General features: G+C 38.8%; 3 protein-coding genes across 6 annotated transcripts in view; all 3 read right to left on the bottom strand.

Moving 5' to 3' along the window:
- LOC306891765 (NLR family CARD domain-containing protein 3-like) overlaps window positions 1-13849 on the bottom strand; it is a 29580-nt gene extending 15731 nt beyond the window's left edge. Inside the window, exons 1-8 of one of the 2 annotated variants that reach the window (XM_079452282.1) lie at window positions 13764-13849; window positions 13422-13489; window positions 6963-7073; window positions 6734-6785; window positions 5914-6118; window positions 3805-5572; window positions 3315-3488; window positions 2690-2863 (exon numbers count right to left, since the gene is read on the bottom strand). In XM_079452282.1, the coding sequence (XP_079308408.1) occupies window positions 2690-2863; window positions 3315-3488; window positions 3805-5572; window positions 5914-6118; window positions 6734-6785; window positions 6963-7073; window positions 13422-13447 (2510 nt within the window). In that variant the 5' untranslated portion in view covers window positions 13448-13489; window positions 13764-13849. The remainder of the gene's footprint in view (window positions 1-2689; window positions 2864-3314; window positions 3489-3804; window positions 5573-5913; window positions 6119-6733; window positions 6786-6962; window positions 7074-13421; window positions 13490-13763) is intronic. The other variant, XM_079452283.1, reaches the window with a different exon arrangement.
- The window catches only part of LOC306891788 (uncharacterized protein), a 213279-nt gene extending 195199 nt beyond the window's left edge, over window positions 1-18080 (bottom strand). Inside the window, exon 1 of the mRNA XM_079452322.1 lies at window positions 17695-18080. The gene's annotated coding sequence lies outside the window, so the exon portion shown is untranslated. The remainder of the gene's footprint in view (window positions 1-17694) is intronic.
- A 3704-nt stretch (window positions 18081-21784) lies between these two features.
- LOC306891752 (NLR family CARD domain-containing protein 3-like) overlaps window positions 21785-27094 on the bottom strand; it is a 45812-nt gene continuing 40502 nt past the window's right edge. For 2 of the 3 annotated variants that reach the window (XM_079452251.1, XM_079452252.1), the window contains 5 exons: window positions 26406-26579; window positions 26009-26182; window positions 25413-25586; window positions 24862-25026; window positions 21785-22729 (listed from right to left, as the gene is read on the bottom strand). In XM_079452251.1, the coding sequence (XP_079308377.1) occupies window positions 22693-22729; window positions 24862-25026; window positions 25413-25586; window positions 26009-26182; window positions 26406-26579 (724 nt within the window). In that variant the 3' untranslated portion in view covers window positions 21785-22692. Of the gene's footprint in view, window positions 22730-22943; window positions 23150-23536; window positions 23693-24861; window positions 25027-25412; window positions 25587-26008; window positions 26183-26405; window positions 26580-27094 lie in introns of those variants that run through there. The other variant, XM_079452254.1, reaches the window with a different exon arrangement.

Below are 27094 nucleotides of genomic sequence, written 5' to 3' on the forward strand. Positions count from 1 at the left end.
TGCTCGTACTCTGCCATCTGAGCCTGGCAACACCTGTGTGACCGTTCCCACTGGCCAGAGGGCACCAGGCAGCTGCGGATCCAAAATCATAACAACATTACCAATCTCCAGGATCTTCTTGTCTGACTTCCACTTTTGGTTGACTTGGAGGCTGGGTAGGTAATACTTTAGGTAGTGCCTCCAGAAATTATCTGTTGAATAGAAGGCTGGTCTAAAGTTTCTCTGCCTGGTAAGGGGAAGGTCGGTCATAAGGGGGACTTCCGGACGGGCATTTTCTGCTCTCTACACACTGACATTAGTGTCGTCAGACCGCTTCACAGCCCTTTAAAATCCAGTATGTCCTTCTTATGTCTGCAAACACTTGCTCCGAGCCAGGGTGGTGAAGTTTCTCGTCGTAATCCTGTATGATTAACTTGGTGACAGGATGCTGAGGCTCGAGGACAATTGGTTGTATGGCATCTGCCTCCAGAACATCACAATGGTGCAAGCGCCCCATAAAAGGAATCAGCCCTGTAGCAGTGTCGAGTTCAGGGGCAAGAGAAGATAGTCTGCTTGTGACTAACACCGGTTTACCAGATTTCAGAAGGCCCATCTCAGTGGGAAATGACTCGCACATGCACATGAAGTGTAGGCCGCCCGGTGAAGCTCCTGGCCACAGGTGTTTATGTACTCTGACAGTGTGTTGTACTGCTCAGGCATTGGCAAGAGCCTTGCTGCAGTTACTGATGCGCAGAAAGCAGACTGTCTTAACTCAATGCTGTGCTCTTCAAAACATAAGGGAGGTTGTCCAAGCTAACTCTCTTGCTCTGGCTTTAGATCCCTCCATAGGAATTGAAGTGGGGCATGTCATTAGGCAGCAGCCTTACCCTGTTAAACAGCACTCTGATGACGCGGCACGTTTTGATTGGTGGAAGTGACACTCGCCACCTGAGCCTTTTGTACACTATTGTTAAGGCCTGTGTGAGGGTTCTTCCACAAATTTTCAGGAGGCACTCATATAATGTACAATGGGGTTCATTATTAACCGCCAAACTCATGCACTATCCACCGGTGCACACAAAAACAGAACAAAATAAAATTGGAATGACAAGATATAACAGTGGAACCCTCCACATTGGGCTCTGGGTCTCAGATGTTTCTCACAGGACCCCTCACCAGAACTAACTCCCCACCGAAAATTCAACCCTATTTGAACACATGGGCTATTCCATTTACTAATTGCAGGGGTCTCAGTTCAGTAAATAAACTCAATACAAATATATAATATACATAAACCAAACCCCAGATACATGGAATCACATGCAACAAAGCAAATAGTTACAATAAACACAACAATGACCTCTAACAGAGAAGTTTAAATAAACAATCCCCACCCATAGGGAGGTACCAACTACATTTGCCATAATGCCTGACTCAGGATATAATGGTGATCAGGAAATGCCGCGCCCTTTAATAGACAACCTTTGTCCCATGCTGCAGCCACAGAACCAGGCGGGATCACGGGTAAGATACATAATTGTTTTAACTATTAAATAAATATCTAAATAAAGAATATTAACCCCGTATCGGTGTAGTCATTTATTCAAACACTAGCGTGCACTCTAGTACTGAAATGTTGTCCCACTAGCAGGTGTTCAATGCGCGCATACAGTTAACATGCAACTTACACAATACTTTTGGGTGTATATTAACAGAAAAAAATAAACATTGTATAAACACACAGAAACCAAATATTAAAGACAAAAACCCAATTTCTCCTAAAGAAATAATATATAAAGGAACCTTCGGTCAATTCACCTAAATAAGTGTGGCCTTAGCCATCACAGCCTGTTAGGGTTTATACACGACTGACTGAAGTTGTCACTGCAACAAGAGCTTTTTTATTTAATATTTAACTTTAATCATTTACTGATTATTTAAATATTTTATATGCTCTAGTGTGCCGTTTCACTGATGGATTTGCACACTATATGGACGGATGTTTCATCCTCATTTATTTCAGATATCCCATTTCAATTTAAAGTATTTAAAAGTATTTAAAAAGGGTCCATGTTTCTCTCCCACTCGTCATGTGGTTATCGTCATAAATATTATTTATAATTAATATATATTTCCCAATGGTAAAAAACTGCAACCTTCACAGCCGTCGGCAGAATACATTAAGTTTGTTTCTATAATGGTCGGCACTGAGACTAAGCCGAAGACACAGTGGGATTTATGTGTAGAAATTTTGTCGAACGATGCGCTAAAATCCTTAAATTTACAGAGACATTTGAACACAAAACACCCGGGCTGGCCTGACTTGCACTGTTATTGTTACAGGAATAAATGGTCACGAAACAGACCTGTTAAGTCTTTTCTATGATTATACAACAGTTTTCATGTATACTGTATAGCTTATTTGACAAAGTCTGCTTCTGTGGCATAAACGATTAACAGCAGAGTATATGTACTCTTTAATAGTATGTGTTCATACTATCATATATCATATTCATACAAAGGTGGTCCTCAGATTTCTTTTAAACAGTCCATAGTGAGCCATGAGTTGCAAAAGGTTGAGAACCACAGTCTTACACTATGATCAGCAACATTATATGAAGATGATTCACATGAACTTTTATAAGGACCTCCATTTAATTTATATGACACAAACATACATTTAACTTTATTGCTTTAAGTATTTTCTTACTTTAATGTCTTCAGTTTACAGTTTGTATTCTTCAGTCCATCAGAGAGCAGCTTCACTCCTGAATCCTTCAGTTTATTGAGACTCAGGTTCAGTTCTGTCAGACTTGAGGAGTTTGATGTGAGAACTGACGCCAGTGATGAACAACTTTTCTCTGGCAGATTACAGCCACTCAGACTGAAAGAGAAATAACAAGATAACAGTGAGTTACAATTTTAGTAAGACACTTATAATCAAAATAATTTGATCTCATTTCAATGAAAGCTTAACTTCTAGCATGAGTGACAGAAAACCTCAACAAAACATGAATGTGTGTCTACAACAAAACAGTGTAATGTTTAACTTCATGCTAATGGAGAGCAACTTTCCATACATTGCATTTCTATTTATTAATAAAAACTTGTATCCAAAGGGATTTACAAATAAGAATTAATACAAGCAGAATGAGTTTATCCAAGAGGAAACATTATACAAATAGTGTAACTACATCAAATTTACACAACAAGAGTGAAACGGCAAAAATACTTGAGTCACATGTGATTATAAAAAATTGTCAGTATAAAAACAAAATTATTAGGACCTCGACTGATTATACAAACACACGTTATTGCTTTAAGGATTTTCTTACTTTAGTTTCTTGAGTTTACAGTTTGTATTCTTCAGTCCATCAGAGAGCAGCTTCACTCCTGAATCCTTCAGATTATTGTTGCTCAGGTTCAGTTCTGTCAGACTTGAGGAGTTTGATCTGAGAACTGACGCCAGTGATGAACAACTTTCCTCTGTCAGATTACAGCGACTCAGACTGAAAGACAAATAACAAGATAACAGTGAAGATATAAACACATGAAGAGATAATGTTTGAACAATGAGAATCATCTGCACAAGAGCTGAAGCAACATCTGCACCTGATAGAGAATCACTGCAAGAACTGAACCCTGACAGACGATTATAAATAAAAAACAAATGAATGAAAATCAGAAAAAAGCCACAAGAGAGCAGCTCTCACTCTATAGATGCAGTGAACAATTCCATCATGTTTTATTGTGTCTCTGTAGGACATTAACTACAGTAATGTGGACTGTTAGATGTTCAGGTGAAACTGCAGGTAAATGACTCACTCAGCTGTTCTGGATGCTTTGATCACTGGCAGAAGCCTCAGAAGACCTTCATCTGATCGATCATATTTACTCAGATTAAACTCATCCAGCTTCTCTTCTGAGTTCAGTAACACAAACACCAGAGCCGACCACTGATCAGGAGAGAGACGGACTCCAGTAAGACTAGACTCATCTCCTCTGTTCACATATGTTTGTACTTCCTGCACTAGAGAATGATCATTGAGTTCATTCAGACAGTGAAACAGATTGATGGATTTCTCTGGAGAGAGATTCTCTCTGATTTTCATCTTAATGTACTCGACTATTTCCTGTTTACTGTCAGAGCTTCTTCCTGTCTGTGTCATCAGATCTCGTAAGATTGTCTGACTGGACTCCAGTGAGAGACCCAGAAGAAATCTGAGGTAAAGATCCAGGTGTCCGTTCTCACTCTGTAAGGCCTTGTCCACTTCACTCTTCAGTAAATCACTCATATTTGATCTGAACCAACTGAATAGTCCTGATGTTTGCTGAAGAAATGACAGAAACTTGAATAAAGCAGCGAGAAACTCCTGAACGCTCAGATGCACAAAGCTGAACACCTTCCCCAGGTTCAGTCCAAACTCCTCTCTGAAGATCTGAGTACAAACTCCTGAGTACACTGACGCTTCTCTGACATCAATGTCACACTCTCTCAGATCCTCCTCATTGAAGATCAGGTTCCCTTTCTCCAGCTGTTGAAAAGCCAGTTTTCCCAGAGACTCAAGACTCTTTCTAGCCTGCTGAAGATCTACCTCACATTCCCCATCATACTTCTGACTCTTCAGTTTGATCTGAAACATCAGGAAGTGTGTGAACATGTGAGTGAGAGTCTTGGGGATCTGTGCTGGACTCTCTGCTTCACTCAACATTCTCTGGAGAACAGTGGCTGAAATCCAACAGAAGACTGGGATGTGACACATGATGTACAGACTTCTGGATGATTTCATGTGTGTGATGATTCTGTTGGCCAGACTCTCATCATTGATTCTCTTCCTGAAATACTCGTCCTTCTGAGGGTCATTGAATCCTCGTACATCTGTGATCAGATCAACACACTCAGGAGGAATCTGATTGGCTGCTGCTGGTCGAGAGGTGATCCAGATCAGAGCAGAAGGAAGCAGATTCCCCTTGATGAGGTTTGTCAGCAGCACATCCACTGACGCTGATTCTCTGACATCAAACAAACTCGGATTCTTTGAGAAATCTAGAGGAAGACGACACTCATCCAGACCATCAAAGATAAACACAACTTTATAATCATCAAAGTCTGTTGATCTCAGTTCTGTTGTATCTGTGAAGAACTGATGAAGAAGATCCATCAGACTGATATTTGTCTGTTTGATCAGATTCAGTTCTCTGAAAGGAAGTGGAAATATGAAGTGAAGATCTTGATTTGTTTTTTCTTCAGCCCAATCCAGAATGAACTTCTGCACAGAGACTGTTTTTCCAATTCCAGCGACTCCTTTAGTCAGCACACTTCTGATTGGTTTGTTTAGTTCAGGTGAGACTTTAAAGATGTCATTACATTTGATTTGTGTTTCTTGTGTCTCTGATCTTCTGGATGCCGTCTCAATCTGTCTCACCTCATGTTCATTATTGATGTCTTCACTCCCTCCCTCTGTGATGTACAGCTCTGTGTAGATCTCATTCACAAGTGTTGAGCTTCCTTGACTTGAGATTCCTTCATTCATTCTCTGGAATTTCTCTTTTAGTCTGGATTTGTGTTTCTTCGTGTATAAAGGGGCCAATTCTGATAAACAAAGGGAATATAAATAAAAATAAATTTATACGATTGGGAAAATCCTTAATTCTACAGTAATGTATTTAATATTATTTAATATAGTAAAGCTCTCTATGCTTATTAAACCACATGAATATTTTTGGCTAATTTGTTCTTATATTTGACCTTAAGAGTGTTTTAAGGTTTTGCTGATCATGACATCAGATGAACACAAAAAGCTTCATGGTTCTATTGTGTTGATTTATTAACTGTAAATGTATTTTCACTAATAATCATCAGTAAATACAGACACTGTGTCTGTTCGTCTGAAGGTAAAGTGATGTCATAGTCACATGACTGAGAGCTCTTACTGCTCTGTAGTTTGTCAGCGAGGTCTGTCTGCTTCATCTTCCTCAGGACGTTCAGTGTGATCTTCAGAAACATCTCTCTGACTCTGAACTGATCTTCATCATCCTCCTCTTCTCTCTCAGAGCATGATGGGTAATCTGGACTCAGTTGACTCTTGAAGATCTTCAGCTCTTTCTTCATCATAGAGATGAGTTTGTGCTCAAGCTCCTGAAAACATTGTTCAAACACACATGATTTTGTTTTCTTATGAGGGCAGAAAAAGGTTTTAATGCTCATTTTAGTGAACACAGTTTTTCTAAATTCCTTGAACCTCATTTCAGACACAGACACACAGACACACAGGCACACGCACACGCAAACGCAAACGCAAACGCAGACGCAAACGCAGACGCAAACACAGACGCAAACACAGACGCACACAGACGCACACAGACGCACACAGACACACACACAACCACACACAACCACACACAGACAGACAGACACACACAACCACACACGCACACACACACGCAGACACACGCAGAAACACACACACACAGACACACAGACACACAGACACACATTTACATTTACATTTACATTTATTCATTTGGCAGACGCTTTTATCCAAAGCGACTTACAAGTAGTTTTATACAGTGGCACATTACTGCAGAGCAATCAGGGTAAGGTGCCTTGCTCAAGGGCCCTTCAGTCATGACCTGCTGGCACTGAGATTAGAACCTGGCAACCTTCTGATCACAAGCCCAACGCTCTAACCATTAGGCCACGGCTGACCCCGCGCACACACACACACAGACAGACAGACACACACACACTCACCTGGAAAACAGACTCCATGTGCTTCCCTTTGTATGAGACATTTGTTGTGTTTCTGTAATGTAACAATAAATGAAATATGTGTTTCATACAGTGAACACATGGATTAATGTGTGTATCTGTCAGTAAAGTGTTCAGTGAATATCTGCTGTAACATCAACAGCACAGACTCAGATCAGAGAATAAAGATGATGAAGTGATTTACTCGTCTAAACCATCAGACTGTTCTCACCTCACATCTGGATCATCACAGTCTCCTGAACTGAAGTTAAATGGTTGATGCATTGATTCTTCACTCTTCATGGACACACAGCTGGGTTTAGGAGATTCTCCACCAGTCAAACTAAAACAACATTACAACACTTTACTTCATGTTCAGTGTAATGCATTATTCAATAAAGCACTTGTATTAATGAGATATTTCACACAATTGTAATGGAAATTTTCTAGTCTAGCTTCTTGATGTGTCTGTCTATGTTTATGAAGTTTTATCTATGTTTTCTTTTCTATGTTATCATGTTTTTCTCTATACACGTCATACCACTCTGCCTTTGCCCTCGAGCAGAGACCAAGATGTTCTGTTTGGAATAACGGAACTTCTCGTAAACCAGCTCGGGATTCTTGTTAGGGGGCAAAGGGAGGGGGTGTCGCATTTTTAATCATATATATACTCTGTGTGCAGCAGGAAAGAGGGCCTTTGCTCTGCACCATGCTCATTGCTTATGACGCAGATTAAACGACAATAAAATACTTTGCAAAGTACCTGATGTCTCTGTATATTGCGTTTGTCAAAATTGACTCACCTTGATTAAGGAATAATAAAATTCCACAACAATTTGGCGACGAGGCATGGGATCACAAGGCTGATGGAGAACAGATTAGAGTTGACTGATCATCCTGGACATAGCAAATCCAGCTCTAACCCCATACAGGGACGAGAGAACTCTACTCCGGACTCCAAGCTGACGTGATCCCAAAAGAACTCAGTGCAAGGCACAAAAGTGAAAAACGGTGAGTTGAAAATATTCTGAACAGTCTGAAGAAAGGGGGGACTACTTAGCGCTAAACAGTCAAAGAGAAGTGACTACTCAAAATCGAGATAGATTTTAAAGAGTCTGAAAAGAGAAGTGACTACTCTAAATCGAGATAGAATTTAAAGAGTCTGAAAAGAGAAGTGACTACTCTAAATCGAGATAGATTTGAAAGAGTCTGAAAAGAGAAGTGACTACTCTAAATCGAGATAGATTTGAAAGAGTCTGAAAAGAGAAGTGACTACTCTAAATCGAGATAGATTTGAAAGAGTCTGAAAAGAGAAGTGACTACTCTAAATCGAGATAGATTTGAAAGAGTCTGAAAAGAGAAGTGACTACTCTAAATCGAGATAGAATTTAAAGAGTCTGAAAAGAGAAGTGACTACTCTAAATCGAGATAGAATTTAAAGAGTCTGAAAAGAGAAGTGACTACTCTAAATCGAGATAGATTTTAAAGAGTCTGAAAAGAGAAGTGACTACTCAAAATCGAGATAGATTTTAAAGAGTCTGAAAAGAGAAGTGACTACTCAAAATCGAGATAGATTTTAAAGAGTCTGAAAAGAGAAGTGACTACTCAAAATCGAGATAGATTTTAAAGAGTCTGAAAAGAGAAGTGACTACTCTAAATCGAGATAGATTTGAAAGAGTCTGAAAAGAGAAGTGACTACTCTAAATCGAGATAGATTTGAAAGAGTCTGAAAAGAGAAGTGACTACTCTAAATCGAGATAGATTTGAAAGAGTCTGAAAAGAGAAGTGACTACTCTAAATCGAGATAGATTTGAAAGAGTCTGAAAAGAGAAGTGACTACTCTAAATCGAGATAGATTTTAAAGAGTCTGAAAAGAGAAGTGACTACTCTAAATCGAGATAGATTTTAAAGAGTCTGAAAAGAGAAGTGACTACTCAAAATCGAGATAGATTTTAAAGAGTCTGAAAAGAGAAGTGACTACTCAAAATCGAGATAGATTTTAAAGAGTCTGAAAAGAGAAGTGACTACTCAAAATCGAGATAGATTTTAAAGAGTCTGAAAAGAGAAGTGACTACTCTAAATCGAGATAGATTTTAAAGAGAATTGGAGAAAAGGCATTGGAAGAACTGCCACCACCGAAAACTCCATTGTACCCTGTTTTTCTTGAGTATAATGATTTAACCCCTCTGTCTTCTTTACCCCCATCTATGACTTGTTGCAAACACCAACCGGAGGATGATTGTGTCCCTCCTCACCGACATCTGAACCCGATCGAGGCAGCTCCAGTGCCCCCACCAGTGTCTCCACCAGCACCAGTGCCACACATGCCACAGCCCATGGTGTGTCAAAAGCAGGAAAGAGCGCAACCAGCACCGACGTATAAAGAACTTTTGACATTTTGCAAAGAATTCTCACCCTCAATGAAAGAATTAGAGAGACTGTTGAAAGTCAAACTGAAACCATCTGACCTGAGAAAGTTACAGGGTAAATGGCCTGTGGAGGAAGTATTTAAAGAACATTCTGGACTTCAACCTGATTCAGACAGACCGGACATTGATCCGTTCGAAGGACATCTCAGATCCGCTTTTCTGCGAAACCTAAGGGGAGAGCTGAGACGAGAAGTGGAAAAATCGTGCATCGAGCCAGATCGCGCAACAATGAGTGAGATCGTCCGTCATGCTGTACACGCCGAAAGACAAACAGACAAGAAAGAGCTTCAGAAGAAAAACACACAAGATAAAGAACTCCACATGGCCCTAATGAATATCGGAGGAGAACACGGAAGAATAGGAAGATGGCGAGGGAGAGGAGGTTTTAAACCCTCTAGCACCTATGATCCAGAGAAATGTTTCAATTGCGGAAAGACGGGGCACTGGCGGAACAACTGTCCGGAGCCTCTGAGACCAATGGGGTCAAAAGAAAAGGGAGATTGAAGTGAGGAGGTGAGGCATCATTCCGAGGGTGGTGAGTATGATTTCCCTTAGCATATGCAATGAAGAAATGCTTTTTCCTACTGTATGCAACGAAGATCTGCTTAGCTCACATTCCATGATGAATGAAACCGCTTTCTGAACTTTGCTAAAATGCACAATGCTTGTGTCCAACAAACCACTTGAATCTTTGATAGATTCAGGGGCAACAAATAGCCTACTGTGATTCACAAGAAGTGTTTAAATTTGCCAGAGTCTAAACTAGCTGTGTTTTCCCTAAATGCTAGTGGCTCTAATGTAAAATAATTTATGTCAAAAGGGTGCAATGCGAGTTGGGGAGTGTCAAATTTCAACACAGGTTTCTCATGTCTGACTGCTGCCCGATTCATTTGCTGGGCAGAGTCATAATGTGTATGATGACAGATTGAGCATGATACCAACACGACCCGTGTGCAGCGCTCGTACAGCTGTACGATGTAGTTTTGAATTACGTAAGTACGATGTAGAATGTATTGCCTCACAGAGCCTCATGACGTTGATTACAATGGTGTGGGGAGCTGTGGGTGTTTTTCTGACAAATGTGCGCACGCCAAAGAATGGGTTAAAAGGGACGACGTGCAATATTCAAATTTGTTGCATGCCCATCGTGAGAATCATGCCTGTCTGTCAGCAACAAGGGGACTTGAAGTGTTTTCACACACAAAAAAAGATTAATGATGAGTATTGACATTCCATACATTTTGGGAAAGGTGCCCTTTCAACTGTTGGTAACAGGAAAATATTATGTTGGGTTGATTAGGAACTGTGAGCCTGTTGTGATAACGCCCAAGGGTAATTTTCATCCACGCAAACAGCAATACCCCCTCAAAACAGAAGCCTCAAATCAGAAGACCTCAATGGCATAAGGCCAATATTTAATGAGTTTAAAAAGAAAAAAAAAAAAGAGGCAAAGTTGTGCCATGTCCAAATTTACCGGTGCGCAGGCCTTTGTTTCCAGTTTAAAAGATAAGAGAAAAGAACACAAAGTAAATGTCTCCAAAGTCCAACTGGCAAAACAATTTGTTCGTTTTTTTGGGTCACGAAATTACTGACCGCGGCAGACAGCTGTCCGCAAAGCGTGTCTGCAATTACAGACATCGCAAGTCCAAAAGCAAAGAAGCAATTGATATAATTTTTAGGGACCATTTCTCTGCTCAGAGAGCAGAGCTCATTGCACTCACACACGAATGCGAATTAGCAAAGAATAAAAATGTAGACATTCACACAGATAGTAGATATGCATTTGGTGTAAATCATGATTTTGGCACACTGTGGAAACACAGAAACTTTGTAAAAGATGATGGTAAAAACATTCTTAATCACACACAGGTTGCTGATATGCTATCTGCCATTCTTCTACCATCAGCCATTGTTGTGTGTGACTATGACACACACACTTTTGTATCTGAAACTATTTTTTAGCAGGAAGCCGACAAGCTGACCTTGCAGCAAAGCAAGCAACATCAGAGACAGACAGATTTTCTCCAGAAATCACTAACAAAACTCTTTCTCTTGCAGAGATGCAAACATTTTGCAGAACCGGATAAGCGTGCATTCTGCAAGGAGTGCTCATGTAAATACACAGATAATGTTTTGGGGGGCCCAAATGGCCTCACCTGTTTGCCAACAAAAATTTCTCTGCTTTTGCGATTTTGACGCATGGCCTAGACCACACGTCAAAAGGGGGGATGTTACAAGGCAACATGTTTTTGTGTTTTTGCTCTCAAAATATTTGTGCAGGTCAAAGGAGCAGTAGCAAATGGAGCTGACAAATCAGTACACAGCTTCCAGGAAGTCGTAGGAAAGACATGCCTCCCTCTGCAAAAAGGTGTCCAAGGAGTGGCAACTCCAACCATAGGCCAGCAAAATGGCATCCACAATGGCTCTTCGCAATGGTCGTGCAAGCGACAGGAGGAGCGACACTGCTGGTGCTCGCAAAGGGAATCAACTGTCCGAGAAATTAGAGATTATAGAATTTTGTTTTTGTGCAACACTATATTCCAAGTTTGATAAAATGGTATGGGGAGGGACAGTGTTACCCTAATTCTGCTAGGTACTGGGGAACAAATATGTATTTGTGTAGAGGTACGTGTACCTCAGGTGATGTGGTGGATAAGGCAACAAAATTTGAAAATGTGGGCCGTTATGTTCCCCAGGGACGGACAAATAAAAAGGCAAAGGAGAAAGTTTTAGACTAGCTCTAACTCAGAAAAATTTTAGTTATGAGGGAACGGGAGCAATTTCACAAATGAGAGTAAGAATATGGAAAGTGATGAAGGTTTAAGCAGGTCAGTATTGGTGGATGTGGTGGACGAAGGGGAAAGACACAGGTCAGAAGCTTCAGATATAATTTCAGCCAAGGAATTTTCAGGCCGCAGAGCAGGCAGAAAAAGAGGCAGGAGAAGCAGAGCTAGAAGGTAGACATGAGAATGGCAGTATAGCAATGCAAAGGCAATAAGGCATGTGCATTGGCACTGATAGAAAAGAAAGAGGTTGAAGTGAATGACAGTTGTTGGTGGTGTATGCGACTCGAGCAGGCATGGAAAGTCAGTCCTCTGAGATTAGAGGACCGGAAAAGGCTGAAGGGTCACCCTGCAAAGTCACAACCCTGTTGACAGTTGCAAACAGCACCAACAAGGCCGAAGAAAAGACAGAGTGCAGAGAACCAGGTGGTAAGTAAAGTACAGAATTGAACAGTTTGGAAGTAGGGAATTAGGATTGCAGGGTAGGTTAGTTTTAGATGTGATCACCGCAGAGAAAAGCGTGGTGTGTGCAAAATGCTCGGGGTCAGTTGTTGTTTCTATATTCCGGATTATGCTGATAATGTCACAGACATTATAAAACACATGAGGAATGCAATCAGGGAACCGGATGATATGACTGAACAGCCTAAAGTTGGGGAGTGGGGCTGAAGCAGGTGGTGTTACCAATTCTAGTGGGATTTTAAGAACTGTTTAGATAGAAGAATGAAACCTGTAAGAGAAAGGGCGTTGCTCATCTTACATGGTCAAAGTATAAAGATTTTGGTTATCATATATGATAAAAGGGGGGAATGCAATGGAAATTTTCTAGTCTAGCTTCTTGATGTGTCTGTCTATATGTTTATGAAGTTTTATCTATGTTTTCTTTTCTATGTTATCATGTTTTTCTCTATACACGTCATACCACTCTGCCTTTCCCCTCGAGCAGAGGCCAAGATGTTCTGTTTGGAATAACGTAACTTCTCGTAAACCAGCTCGGGATTCTTGTTAGGGGGCAAAGGGAGGGGGTGTCGCATTTTTAATCATATATATACTCTGGGTGCAGAAGGAAAGAGGGCCTTTGCTCTGCACCATGCTCATTGCTTATGACGCAGATTAAACGACAATAAAATACTTTGCAAAGTACCTGATGTCTCTGTATATTGCGTTTGTCAAAATTGACTCACCTTGATTAAGGAATAAGAAAATTCCACAACACAATTATAACACTTTATATTAATGATAAAAACATATTTTAATATAATTCATAAAAATATAATTAGTATATGTGTATCAAATGTACATTTACAAAATGTCTTTACATTTTAATGATTATAAAACCACAAATAATAAATCAAACTAAACTAAACTATTTAAACTAAAGTAAGTTATTAAACACAAACTCTTACATCTGTCAGAGCAAAACACATCTAACTATAGACAATAACACATTTAAGTTTATTAAAATCTTTCATTTCTCACCTTTTGGTCTCTTTGGAGAGATTCATGATGAACACACAGTGTCAGAATATAAAGAGTTAATCTCAAACCTGTAAACAAAATACTGATGTGTTATGTGTCATCTCAGAAATACACACTTCTTTCCCATCAGTCCGTCCACAACATTGAGCTTCATATTTGCTCTTAACAGTGAAAATAAGTTTTCAAAACGTCACTTTTAATGTTTTGAGTTTATAAACACACTTCCTGATCCCAGAAACAACACAATATTCAAGACAGTTCTTCAACCAATAAACTTAATGTGATGTTCAGATCAAGACGATATTAAATCTACTGAATAAACATGAGGCTGTTTATACTTACTGTGTTTTTAGCTTCTTTATGATTTATTTTCTTGAACGAGGCTTTGCTGTAAAATGGCTCCTGCTGTAATAGTTTCACTTTCATCTGCAGTTACCTGTGAAGGAGGAGGAGCCACCAAACATGACAGACTTGTTCCACAGGCAGATGACATCAAAGTACTGAGAGCGCATTCAGACTGAAGTCCACTAGTTGGTGACCCCTGCACTAAAGGTTCTTCCAGTAATAAAACAATTCTAATTACCAACTAATTGTTAAAAATAATGTTGAAAATAAAACAGATAGCTTTCTCAATAATACTGTATTTGAATATTAGTGCTCATAAAACAAATGTTTCATTATTATTTAGATAAAAGTTAACAACCTGCTCCTTAACACCTCCAAGACAAAGGAGATCATCGTGGACTTCAGGAATGCGAAAGGAGCCACGCACGACCCCATCCGCATAAATGGGATGGCTGTTGAACGTGTTTCCAGTTTTAAGTTCCTGGGGACTCACATTTCGGAGGACATGTCCTGGACCACCAACACCTCATGCCTGGTCAAGAAGGCTCACCAGCGTCTCTTCTTTCTGAGGACACTGAAGAAGAACCAACTGTCTTCAACTATCCTGGTGAACTTCTATCGCTGCTCGATAGAGAGCATCCTGACCAACTGTGTCACAGTCTGGTATTTTTAGATAGATTAGATTCAACTTTATTGTCATTACACATATACAAGTACAGTGTAACGAAATGTAGTTTAGGTCTAACCAGAAGTGCAGTTAGCAAGTGCAGGATATACAGTTAAATAAATACAGAATACAATGAGAGAATATAATACAGTGAGCATGGATTATAAAATTATTTAGCAGTAGTATGGGAACTGTTCTGTTGCTGAGCGCAAAGCACTGCAGCGGGTGGTGAAAACAGCCCAGCGAATCACAGGGACTACACTTTCTGCCATTGAGGACATCCAGAAGAAACGCTGTCTGCGTCGAGCTCGCAACATTCTCAAGGACTCCTCTCACCCCGCTCATACACTGTTTACTCTCCTGCCTTCCGGTAGGCGCTTCCGGTGCCTCCGGACAAGAACCAGCAGACTAAGAAACGGCTTTTTTCCCAGAGCTGTTTCATTACTGAACTCTGCCCCCCACTGATTCCACTACCTCTCATACCTTATCTCCAAGCTGCTATAACATTGTTTACATTGTTTACATTGCACTACAGGGCCGCTATGCATTCCTGAACTGTACACACCAGTACTTCATGTTATCTGCTCTACCGGACTGTTTACACACACACAGCATTATTTGCACTCTATACTGCTCACTTGCACACCAGGAATATTTAACTGAATGCTCATTTGCACTAATGGACCACTTCTACTGCACTGTAATTCTATAAACTACTCATCTATTGCACTGTGACTTCAATAACTGCATTAACTAATCTACTGCACTGTAATTCAATTAACTGCATTTACTCATCGATTGCACTGTAACATTATTAACTGCTTTAACTCATCTTCTGGACTGCAACCTATTAACTGCATTAACTCGTATACTGCACCGTAACTTTAATAACTGCATTAACTTCAACAACTGCATTAACTCACCTATTGCACTGCAACTTTAATAGCCAATGTCAATAATTTATGCACACCTAAGTCACTTGCACTATTTTAGTCTAAATTATTATCTGCTCATATCCACCTGTACATTTATGTTCATAGTATATAACATCCTTAACTTCTCTTCACAACACATCCTTCACTTCTCTTCACAACACATCCTTCACTTCTCTTCACAACACATCCATCACTTCTCTTCACAACACATCCTTCACTTCTCTTCACAACACATCCTTCACTTCTCTTCACAACACATCCTTCACTTCTCTTCACAACACATCCTTCACTTCTCTTCACAACACATCCTTCACTTCTCTTCACAACACATCCTTCACTTCTCTTCAAAACACATCATTCACTTCTCTTCAAAACACATCATTCACTTCGCCATCACTTCTCTTCACAACACATCCTTCACTTCTCTTCACAACACATCCTTCACTTCTCTTCACAACACATCCTTCACTTCTCTTCAAAACACATCATTCACTTCGCCATCACTTCTCTTCACAACACATCCTTCACTTCTCTTCTCAACACATCCTTCACTTCTCTTCACAACACATCCTTCACTTCTCTTCACAACACATCCTTCACTTCTCTTCACAACACATCCTTCACTTCTCTTCACAACACATCCTTCACTTCTCTTCACAACACATCCTTCACTTCTCTTCACAACACATCCTTCACTTCTCTTCACAACACATCCTTCACTTCTCTTCAAAACACATCCTTCACTTCGCCTTCACAACACATCCTTCACTTCTCTTCACAACACATCCTTCACTTCTCTTCACAACACATCCTTCACTTCTCTTCACAACACATCCTTCACTTCGCCTTCACAACACATCCTTCACTTCGCCATCACTTCTCTTCACAACACATCCTTAACTTCTCTTCACAACACATCCTTAACTTCTCTTCACAACACATCCTTCACCTCTCTTCACAACACATCCTTCACTTCTCTTCACAACACATCCTTCACTTCTCTTCACAACACATCCTTCACTTCTCTTCACAACACATCCTTCACTTCTCTTCACAACACATCCTTCACTTCGCCATCACTTCTCTTCACAACACATCCTTAACTTCGCCATCACTTCTCTTCACAACACATCCTTCACTTCTCTTCACAACACATCCTTCACTTCGCCTTCACTTCGCCATCACTTCTCTTCACAACACATCCTTCACTTCTCTTCACAACACATCCTTCACTTCTCTTCACAACACATCCTTCACTTCGCCTTCACAACACATCCTTCACTTCGCCATCACTTCTCTTCACAACACATCCTTCACTTCTCTTCACAACACATCCTTCACTTCGCCATCACTTCTCTTCACAACACATCCTTCACTTCTCTTCACAACACATCCTTCACTTCTCTTCACAACACATCCTTCACTTCTCTTCACAACACATCCTTCACTTCGCCTTCACAACACATCCTTCACTTCGCCATCACTTCTCTTCACAACACATCCTTCACTTCTCTTCACAACACATCCTTCACTTCTCTTCACAACACATCCTTCACTTCTCTTCACAACACATCCTTCACTTCTCTTCACAACACATCCTTCACTTCTCTTCACAACACATCCTTCACTTCTCTTCACAACACATCCTTCACTTCTCTTCACAACACATCCTTCACTTCGCCATCACTTCTCTTCACAACACATCCTTCACTTCTCTTCACAACACATCCTTCACTTCGCCTTCACAACACATCCTTCACTTCGCCATCACTTCTCTTCACAACACATCCTTCACTTCTCTTCACTTCTCTTCACAACACATCCTTCACTTCGCCTTCACTTCTCTTCACAACACATCCTTCACTTCGCCATCACTTCTCTTCACAACACATCCTTAACTTCTCTTCACAACACATCGTTCACTTCTCTTCACAACACATCCTTCACTTCTCTTCACAACACATCCTTCACTTCTCTCCACAACACATCCTTCACTTCTCTTCACAACACATCCTTCACTTCGCCATCACTTCTCTTCACAACACATCCTTCACTTCTCTTCACAACACATCCTTCACTTCGCCATCACTTCTCTTCACAACACATCCTTAACTTCGCCTTCACAACACATCCTTCACTTCGCCTTCACTTCTCTTCACAACACATCCTTCACTTCTCTTCACAACACATCCTTCACTTCGCCATCACTTCTCTTCACAACACATCCTTCACTTCGCCATCACTTCTCTTCACAACACATCCTTCACTTCTCTTCACAACACATCCTTCACTTCTCTTCACAACACATCCTTCACTTCGCCTTCACTTCGCCATCACTTCTCTTCACAACACATCCTTCACTTCTCTTCACAACACATCCTTCACTTCGCCATCACTTTTCTTCACAACACATCCTTCACTTCGCCATCACTTCTCTTCACAACACATCCTTCACTTCTCTTCACAACACATCCTTCACTTCTCTTCACAACACTTCCTTCACTTCTCTTCACAACACTTCCTTCACTTCTCCATCACTTCTCTTCACAACGCGCTCACACGGACGTCAGTCAGCCGCCAGTTTATCAAAAGCGATAGAATTATCTTCTCTCTAATCACCTGTAATGGACATTTATCATAGACTGAATAAAACTATTTATTTCATTTAAAAGAAATACAACTCCTACCAACAAATGATGTGCTTCTTCTTCTTCTTCTTCTTCTTCTTCTTCTTTTGTCTGTGTAGGGCGGGTAGCACTGTAGGAGCATTCTTCTTCTTCTAGTGTTTTATGGTGGTTTGACAAAACCAAGAAAAGGCGCATCATCGCCACCTACTGTGTTGGAGTATGAACTAGAGATTGGAAATGATAAAGAAATAAACTCTCTATTCCATAAGTGTTTATATTATTAAGCTTTGGTTCATCCACTTCCCTCTTTCTTTGCTCATTCTTTATGGTTTCTCGATTATTGGAAAACTTTAGACAAACACAAATAACATGTTTACTTACTCTTCTAATCCACAGTGCTCACAGAAACCTGTTGGGTGTTTATTTATTATTTTGGGAGTTTTATTCGGTTTAGTGTGTCCAAACCGTAACCATGTTAGTATATTTTCCTCTTTAGTGCCTCTTTTTCCTCCCTATTCCTTATTCCCTATTCTAAGAAGTAAGCTGTTGTGTTTAAATGCTTAATTCATCAAAGTATGAGAGGATCACGGCATAGACGTGTAATCATTCTGTTGCTGTTAACTTTGACACGTCCGTCAATGTACACCGGTCTGTTACTGAGGGGACATTGGTTGCTTAACTTGTGAGTCATATGTACTCTTGGGCGGCCTTGACGATGAGTTTGAGACTAAGAGCTGCTGACGCCTCACTTCCGTCTGTCCCCAAATCTCTGAATTCTGTTGAACTCCCATCAAACATTGAAGAGATGTAGTATGCATACAATACAAGTACAAAAATGAACAAGCCTGCATAATCATTCCAAAGTATATCATGTGTAACTTTTTTTACATATCAAATCAAATGACCAGCACATGTATTTGAGATGCTAATGTGTCCCAATATTGTTAATTCTTGCTGGTGTAACTGAATCTTGAGCAAGTGAAGCCCCAACACAGAGCAATAAGATCACATTTAGAGCCGCAGGGATCTTCATTGTTAAACTACTTTATCAATCTCTTTGTCTCTCCAAAGTGTTTGTGGTGTAAATAAAATTCACATTTATTTGGAGCTGTGATGCTGCTAAAAAGTAAACATGAACCTTGTATTGTTTGCATTGCTGACTGAGACCAATTTTGGGGAATATTTGAATTAGGACAGATGTTTTGTAAAATCCTTTATTGATATGCAAGCTGTAGCTGCCGTCAAAGCCAACCCATATATTTTCTCTCAATATGGTTCACAGTTAAAATATAAATATATGAGAGTTTAAAAATCATATGTTTGAAATAAATAATGTCTCATGGCTAATTTCATGTTTATTTCTTTTTGTTAAAAACTTTGTAGAAAAGGTGGGAACTTATTTTTTGTTCAGTGTGGAACTTGTCATTTTGTTGTTATGTGGACGCAGTATGGTGGCAGTCGCTAGGATCGAGAGATATGTGCTGCGATTTGCGAGTCATCTGTCTTGCGGAAGATTGTAATTTTCCATGGGTTTTTGTTTCCATGGGTTTGTTGTTGAGGCGTGAAGTTGAAGTTTACCCTTTCGAGTCTATGCGGCCAATGAGGTATATTTTTCTTTCCTTGTCATTTATTTGTGTTACGCATATGCGTTTGTAACAAGCTAACTAAGATATTATTTTACATGGCATAAATGTATGCTTTATTTCTCAGTTTTTTATGTGATTTTGTTTTGTATTGCCTGCAAATATGTCAAGAATTTAAGGTTTAATTATGTTTCTGTGTTTTATTTATACCAGTTCTGACGGCAATGTGAATGAGCAATAAGGGGACATGTAAAGACATGTTTGAAGACCTTGTCATGCCAGTTAAAACCCAAGAACGACTTGAGCCTTTATTAAACCTCGAGGGGAGTAACACAAGCATTTATACATTTACTAGACCCACATTCCATACTGTAGGTTACATGTATGTATTCTTTTTGGGAATTAAGGATTCATTATTAAGGAGCGCGCATGCAAGCTCTGTGCAAGGTTAAACATGGGGACGAAATCGAGCTGTTTAAACAAGGAGGCTGTTTCCACATCCTTTGATAAAGAACATCTGAAGGCCCACCAGCCTCATGGTGGAGTTTTCCAGTAGTTTCGATCGTGATTCTGAGGTGAATCGCAGCCAGGCCGGTGTGCTTCCTGTTTGATGCTCTGCACTTCCGTTTTGTTACTTTGTAAGAGGACATTTCTGTTAATAGTTAAAAAGTTTCGCAAAGAAGTTTTGCGGTAAAAGGCTGTCACAACAGCCACAGCAAGTTCAGAAAACCTTACAAACGAGTTTTACCACATGACACAACAAGAGCGTAAAGTAAATAACATTTAAAGAGCTCTGACTTCTGCACCTCTCAAAAACATCACAACATATTGTTTACTTGGTTATTTGCATTATTGTTATTGCATAGAACATCACTACACATGAAGCATACATCCAGGGCCAATGACATTATAATCATTTATTAATTATTTAGTTTTATATTACAGTTGCGCTGTATTCAAACATTCACATTGAATGACACAGGAAATAAACACTATTTAAGTCTTTTGTATGTAATGTATGTATTTAAGTGTGTTTGGCCAGGTCAGCATTGTAGCTCTATAAATGCCGTTTAACAACACAGCAGCTGTATCGCTACATGACACACCAGTACCAGTCACACTAAAGTGTCATGATTCTGCTGCATCATGTCTTGTTTCTCTTGGTTTAGTGGCAGGATCATGACAGAATCTCATGTTTTGTGTGGAGAGAGGTATTTATGGCCCCTTTGGACTTTCTTCCTGTCGTTTCCTCGTTATTGCTTGTTAATTAGTTCATGCCCCGCACCTGTCCCTATCTGGATTATTCCCTTATTTAATGCCCTTGTGTCTTCTGTCTTGTGCCGGTTCATTGTGGTTGTGTGGTGAGTTCTTGTCAGTCTAGTTTAGTCATGTGTAGTGAATGTTTAAAGTTTATTTTAGTCTTGTTTAAGTGTAGTTAGTCTTAGTCCTGTCATGTTATGTATCCATGTTTTGTTACCCCCACGTGGGTCTATGTTTTATTATTTATTAAATATATGTTAACCCCTTGTTACCTGCTGTCTGCACCTGGGTCCTCTCACCGTGTCTCACCCCACGTTCACGACACTAAAGCATCCACGTGTCTCCAATACTGAAGTATTGTATAAAACAAATCCAACATGATGTGATCAGGTTTATTTATATCTGGTGTGGGAATCAAAATCTTCCTGTTAGATTATGACTCTCCAGTTAAGAACACTGGACTCAGCAACATCCGCTTTAGAAATATGAACTGTTGATGGCAAAGAATTTGTCCAATGTCAATGTGTTTAAACAATGTAAAGCTCTTTGGCGTCTACATACATAAGACGATATCAAATGTGGAGTTTAATGTTATCATCCCTGTTCAGCTTCTCATTGTGAGAAGGGTCAAGGTTCAAGACTCATGCGCGAGCTAACCCTGTGAAATAAATTAAACACTGCTTTGACATTATGCTGTTTTAAATGACATAAAATTATTATAACACTCATTTAAAAGTAATGCCTAACTAATGGGATCGAGATCAAGTCTAAGCATCAGCCCTACGCGCATTCGCAAGGCATAAAGGGGAATTTCACACATTTGGAAAATGGTGGATAGATGTTGTCTTTCTTAAAAAAAGTTTAAAAATCTCCCTTAACTAGAAGAAGAAACACTGGAGACCACATCTGACCGGATATGGAAACATATATGTGTAAGGCATCATTTGAAAGTGTAAACGGTTTATACTTTTATTTGTGTACAATTACAACAAAACTTGTATTTGTTAAATAAAGAAAATATGAAGGGTGCGCTCTCAGACATCTCTATACGTAAATATATTTCTGAAATCTCTTCACAATATAAAGACTAAAACTCAGTTTTAAAGAAATATTGTGTAATGATGAAATAGGCATGCAAGTACGTGGGCATTGTAATTCATATTCATAATCAATACTTTGCACATTATATGTTAACAATTATGTACAGTTTTATTTCAGGAAAGTTTCTGCATCACTGAATCTCTGAGCTTATTAAATCAGTTCATGTTAAAGACAGAACACATGACAGACATGATGTGTAACTGTGTGCTCATGTTGATCATAGTCTGAACCATTTGATAAAGAAATGACCAATAAAACATATGAAGTTTCATCACATTCTTTGTTCTAGTTGCTTCAGAATATTTCAGCTTGATGTCCATTATAGGTGTTTGGTGTTTATCTCTCCAGGTGTGAAACACATCAATATTCATCATCACTTACACTCCCTCACATGTGGAAAAAGTCATTATATTGTTTTATGTCAACGATCATTTAAGAATCAATTTGTCTGATGTCTAAAACTATTATTTTATTATAAGTATTTTATTTTAAGTTCATTCTTTATTAAATGAACTTTAAAGCAGTAAATGTAGGTGTCCTTTGACCATGTAATAATATATTATGACTAGACACACGTCAGACTTCAGGAGCTCAGAGATACAGGATGATTTAGAATATGAGATCAGAATGTTATACTAATGGAAATAATGATAAATAAGACACTTTTTAGCGCTTCACAGCCGTCAGCGGTGATGTCACAGTCTTCAGAGAGAAAAAGGCTCAGATGATCTTTACTGAATGAAGGGAATCCTTTCACTCTTCATGTGATTGTTTCAGTCGAGGCTCAATACTGTAAAACATTGAGGAGAAACATCAGATATGATATTAATATTCACTCATCTCAGTCATTATCAACATCATGTCACAATGACTTTATACTTACAAATCATATTAAATTAATCTGAGAGAGAGAAAACAATACAAGAAGTGCAGCCACACCAACATTAACACAAGTGTGAGTACAAAACATTTCTGTCACTTGTCCACTGTAAATAAATCAACTTTGTCAGGACTCTGTCCTTCCAGTCTCGAGTTTTCTAACTCACTGGGCAGAGTCAGGACATTGCCACGTCTTTTCGGGTTTTTGTTTTGTTATGTGTGGAGACACGTGGGTTTTGCTGTTGCTTGGCGCCACATGTCTTCCTGTGATGTCTCTCAGCCCCGTCCTCCTGTCTTTCGTATATTATCATTAGGGTTTCATTCCCATCACCTGTCGCCACTTTCCCCATGTAATTACTCCTCGTTAGTGTCTCCCTTTATATAACCCCAGTTTCCCTCTGTTCAGTGTCGGGTCATTGTCTTCTATTTGCTGTTTAGGATTTGCTGTTTAGGATTAGAATTGTCTTCTATTTGCTGTTTAGGATTAGGATTGTCTTCTATTTGCTGTTTAGGATTAGGATTGTCTTCTATTTGCTGTTTAGGATTAGGATTGTCTTCTATTTGCTGTTTAGGATTAGGATTGTCTTCTATTTGCTGTTTAGGATTAGGATTGTCTTCTATTTGCTGTTTAGGATTGTCTTGATTTGTTTGTGATCGTGGATTACACTGCTTCCCTGCTAAAAGTTTGTGGATTTATTATTTTTGTTTTTCAAAGGACTTTGTTTCCTTGTCCCCCTCGTGGGAAGTGTTTGTTTATTAGTGTTTTGTCCTGTTTTCCCCCTTGTGGGTTTTTGTTTAAATAAAGTTTCTAGATTTAACCATTCGTTTGCCCGCATCTGGGTTCTGTCCAAGCCATTTTGTGACAAATTTATGTCTCACAACAAATAGGTATTTTTTGGTATATACTGAATAAAACTAGTCCTAAAATGTGTCCAATAAAGATGATTTGGTTGACTGGATACTTAAAGGAACAGTTCACCCAAAAATGAAAAGACTACTATGGGAGTCAATGGTGACCCACAACGGCTGAGTTACAAACTCTCGTGTTTATTTGTGTTCAGCACAACAAAGAAATGTATTCAGGTTTATAACAACTGGTCCCCAAAAAAGAAAATTATTTTATAATTTACACCTTGTGTCATTCCAACACTGTATGACTTTCTTCTCACAAAAGAAGATATTTTGATAAAACATTTGTCCCCATTGTCTTGTATCCATACGATAGAAAATTATGGCTAACAATGGTTTTCAGTGTTTTGCAGAAGAAAGTAAGGTTGGGTGGACTTTATTTTCATAGTTGAGTAACTCAGACATGTAAGCCACTCAGATTCATTTGAAAGTTGGATTCATTTAACATCGTGTGTGTGTTGAAATACATGTGACTTCACTGAGAAAACTGAGTTATGCAAACCTCTCGTCCCACATTTGAGTAAACTTAAAAGTTTGTCCTACAGTTTGTTGTGTTTAATATTATAGATTTCTCAACCTGTAATATTTTACAGTGTGTTAGCGGTTGAACAACCTTTATTTTAATGCGGACGACTAGTGTGATAAAAGTTGTGTCGAATATAATAAAATTAGAGCTCTGAAATGTTTTGCAACAAGATTTAATAGGCGTGGGCAGTAAGACACTCGTGTGCGGCTGCGGGAGAATGATGGGACTCCTGCAAAACAGCCTCTTAATATAATAGCATCTAAAACCAAATGATCTGTTTCTCATCAATTGCTAGAGAGCAGAAACAACTAAAATAAAACTATTTTAAAGCGTGAGGTCGCTGGTAGTAAAAGAGCAGCAGGTGGATCTCTACAGCAGCTTTACGTTACTTCAGATCTGAAGCGAGTGTACAGACCAAACTTCACTTGCATTTACAACAAATCCACTGAAAGTGTCATGAGCACAAATAGATGAAACAACAGAAACATGTGTCGAGTTTGTTTGTGACGGCCTACGACTTTAGAACAACCTCAATATATTTATTAGCGACTAGTCTACATCAAGCTTTATATGTCGTGCATATAATAAGTTTATAATAAATAACTCACAGTAGTGTCTGTTGTGGATCCTTCAGTAGATCAGAGAGCAGCTTCACTCCTGAATCTTCTGGATTATTATATCTCAGATCCAGTTGTGTCAGATGTGAGGGGTTTGATCTCAGAGCTGAAGTCAGAGCAACAAAACCTTCAGATCCAATACTGCAGTGAGACAGACTGAAGAGAGAAGAAAATAAATGAAATAATGACAATAACATTTAGACAATAATCAGGAGTAAAATTATTTCATATAGTTAATTATTTCATATATTCAATTATTTATCATTGTATCAAATTATGTCCCTTTTTACAAGATTCAAGTAATAAAGAAAATGATTGTAAATCACAATAATATCATGAATAGTTTAATATATTGAAATTAGTTATTAAAATGATCTCAGTATGGTGATAATTCTGTATGAATCTGAATCAACAGAGAGTCATTGACTGACAGTCACTGTTAAGTCTCTTACATATAAAGATGATTCGGATAAACTTATGAAGACCTTCATTTACATAATACATACACATGTTTAACTTTATTGCTTTAAGGATTTTCTTACTTTAATGTCTTCAGTTTACAGTTTGTATTCTTCAGTCCATCAGAGAGCAGCTTCACTCCTGAATCCTTCAGATTATTGTGACTCAGGTTCAGTTCTGTCAGACTTGAGGAGTTTGATCTGAGAACTGACGCCAGTGATGAACAACTTTTCTCTGTCAGATTACAGCGACTCAGACTGAAAGAATAATAACAACATGATAGTGAGTTAAAACTTTAGTAAATAATTTATAATCAAAACAAGTTGATCTCTTTTCAATGAAAGCTTGAAAACTTCTATGAGTGACAGTGAACTTCAGAAAAACATGATGTGTGTGTCCAGAAACACAAGAACAGTATGTCATGTTAACTTCATGTAAATGTAGAGAAACCTTCTGTATAATATAATTACATTTATTAACTGGGAACTGATTTTTATCCAGAGGGATTTACACATGAGATTAATAGAATAATGAGTTTATCCAAGAGAAAACATAATACAAGTAGTGAAGCTACATCAAATTTACACAAGAACAAGAGTGAAACAGCAAAAATACTCGACAGTCACTTGAATTAAACAAAATCATTTATAACCACATTATAATTTGATCAGTAACTCACATTAGTGTCTGTAGTTGACATTGTGGATCCTTCAGTAGATCAGAGAGCAGCTTCACTCCTGAATCTTCTGGATTATTTCTGCTCAGATCCAGTCGTGTCAGATGTGAGGGGTTTGATCTCAGAGCTGAAGTCAGAGCAACAAAACCTTCAGATCCAATACTGCAGTTATACAGACTGAAGAGAGAAGAAAATAAATGAAATAATGACAATAACATTTAGACAATAATCAGGAGTAACATTATTTAATATAGTTAATTATATTTTCATTATTTCATTTATTATTAAATTATTATTCATCAATGTATCAAATGATGTCCCTTTTTACAAGATACATGAAGACCTTCATTTACATAATACATACACATGTTTCACTTTATTGCTTTAAGGATTTTCTTACTTTAGTGTCTTCAGTTTACAGTTTGTATTCTTCACTCCATCAGAGAGCAGCTTCACTCCTGAATCCTTCAGATTATTGCGACTCAGGTTCAGTTCTGTCAGACTTGAGGAGTTTGATCTGAGAACTGACGCCAGTGATGAACAACTTTTCTCTGTCAGATCACAGCCCCTCAGACTGAGAGAGAAATAACAAGATAACAGTGAGTTAAAATGTTTTAATAAATTTATCATTAAAATAATTTGATCTCATGTATTTTCAATGAAACCTTAACTTCTAGCATGAGTGACAGAAAACCTCAGCAAAACATGAATGTGTGTCTACAACTAAACAGTGTAATGTTTAACTTCATGCAAATGGCGAGCAACTTTCCATATATTACATTTCTATTTATTATTAAAACTTTTATCCAAAGGGATTTACACATGAGATTAATACAAGCAGATCGAGTTTATCCAAGAGAAAACACAGTGGCGGTTCTACATTGAATTGCACCCCGGGCGAGACCACCTTTGAGCGCCCCCCCCACCCCTCCCAGAAAATTTATTAAATAAAAATAAAACACACAAAATGATGACAAACCATCATATTTTTTATAACATAATATGTGAAAGAGAAAATGATGTTTCTCAAATGCACAAATCCGGGTTTTTTTTGTGCACCTGATGGCTTTGACCTTTTCCTGTCCATCT

Source organism: Barbatula barbatula (assembly GCF_947034865.1).
Source record: "Barbatula barbatula genome assembly, chromosome: 3".
In the NCBI taxonomy this organism is placed as follows: domain Eukaryota; kingdom Metazoa; phylum Chordata; class Actinopteri; order Cypriniformes; family Nemacheilidae; genus Barbatula; species Barbatula barbatula.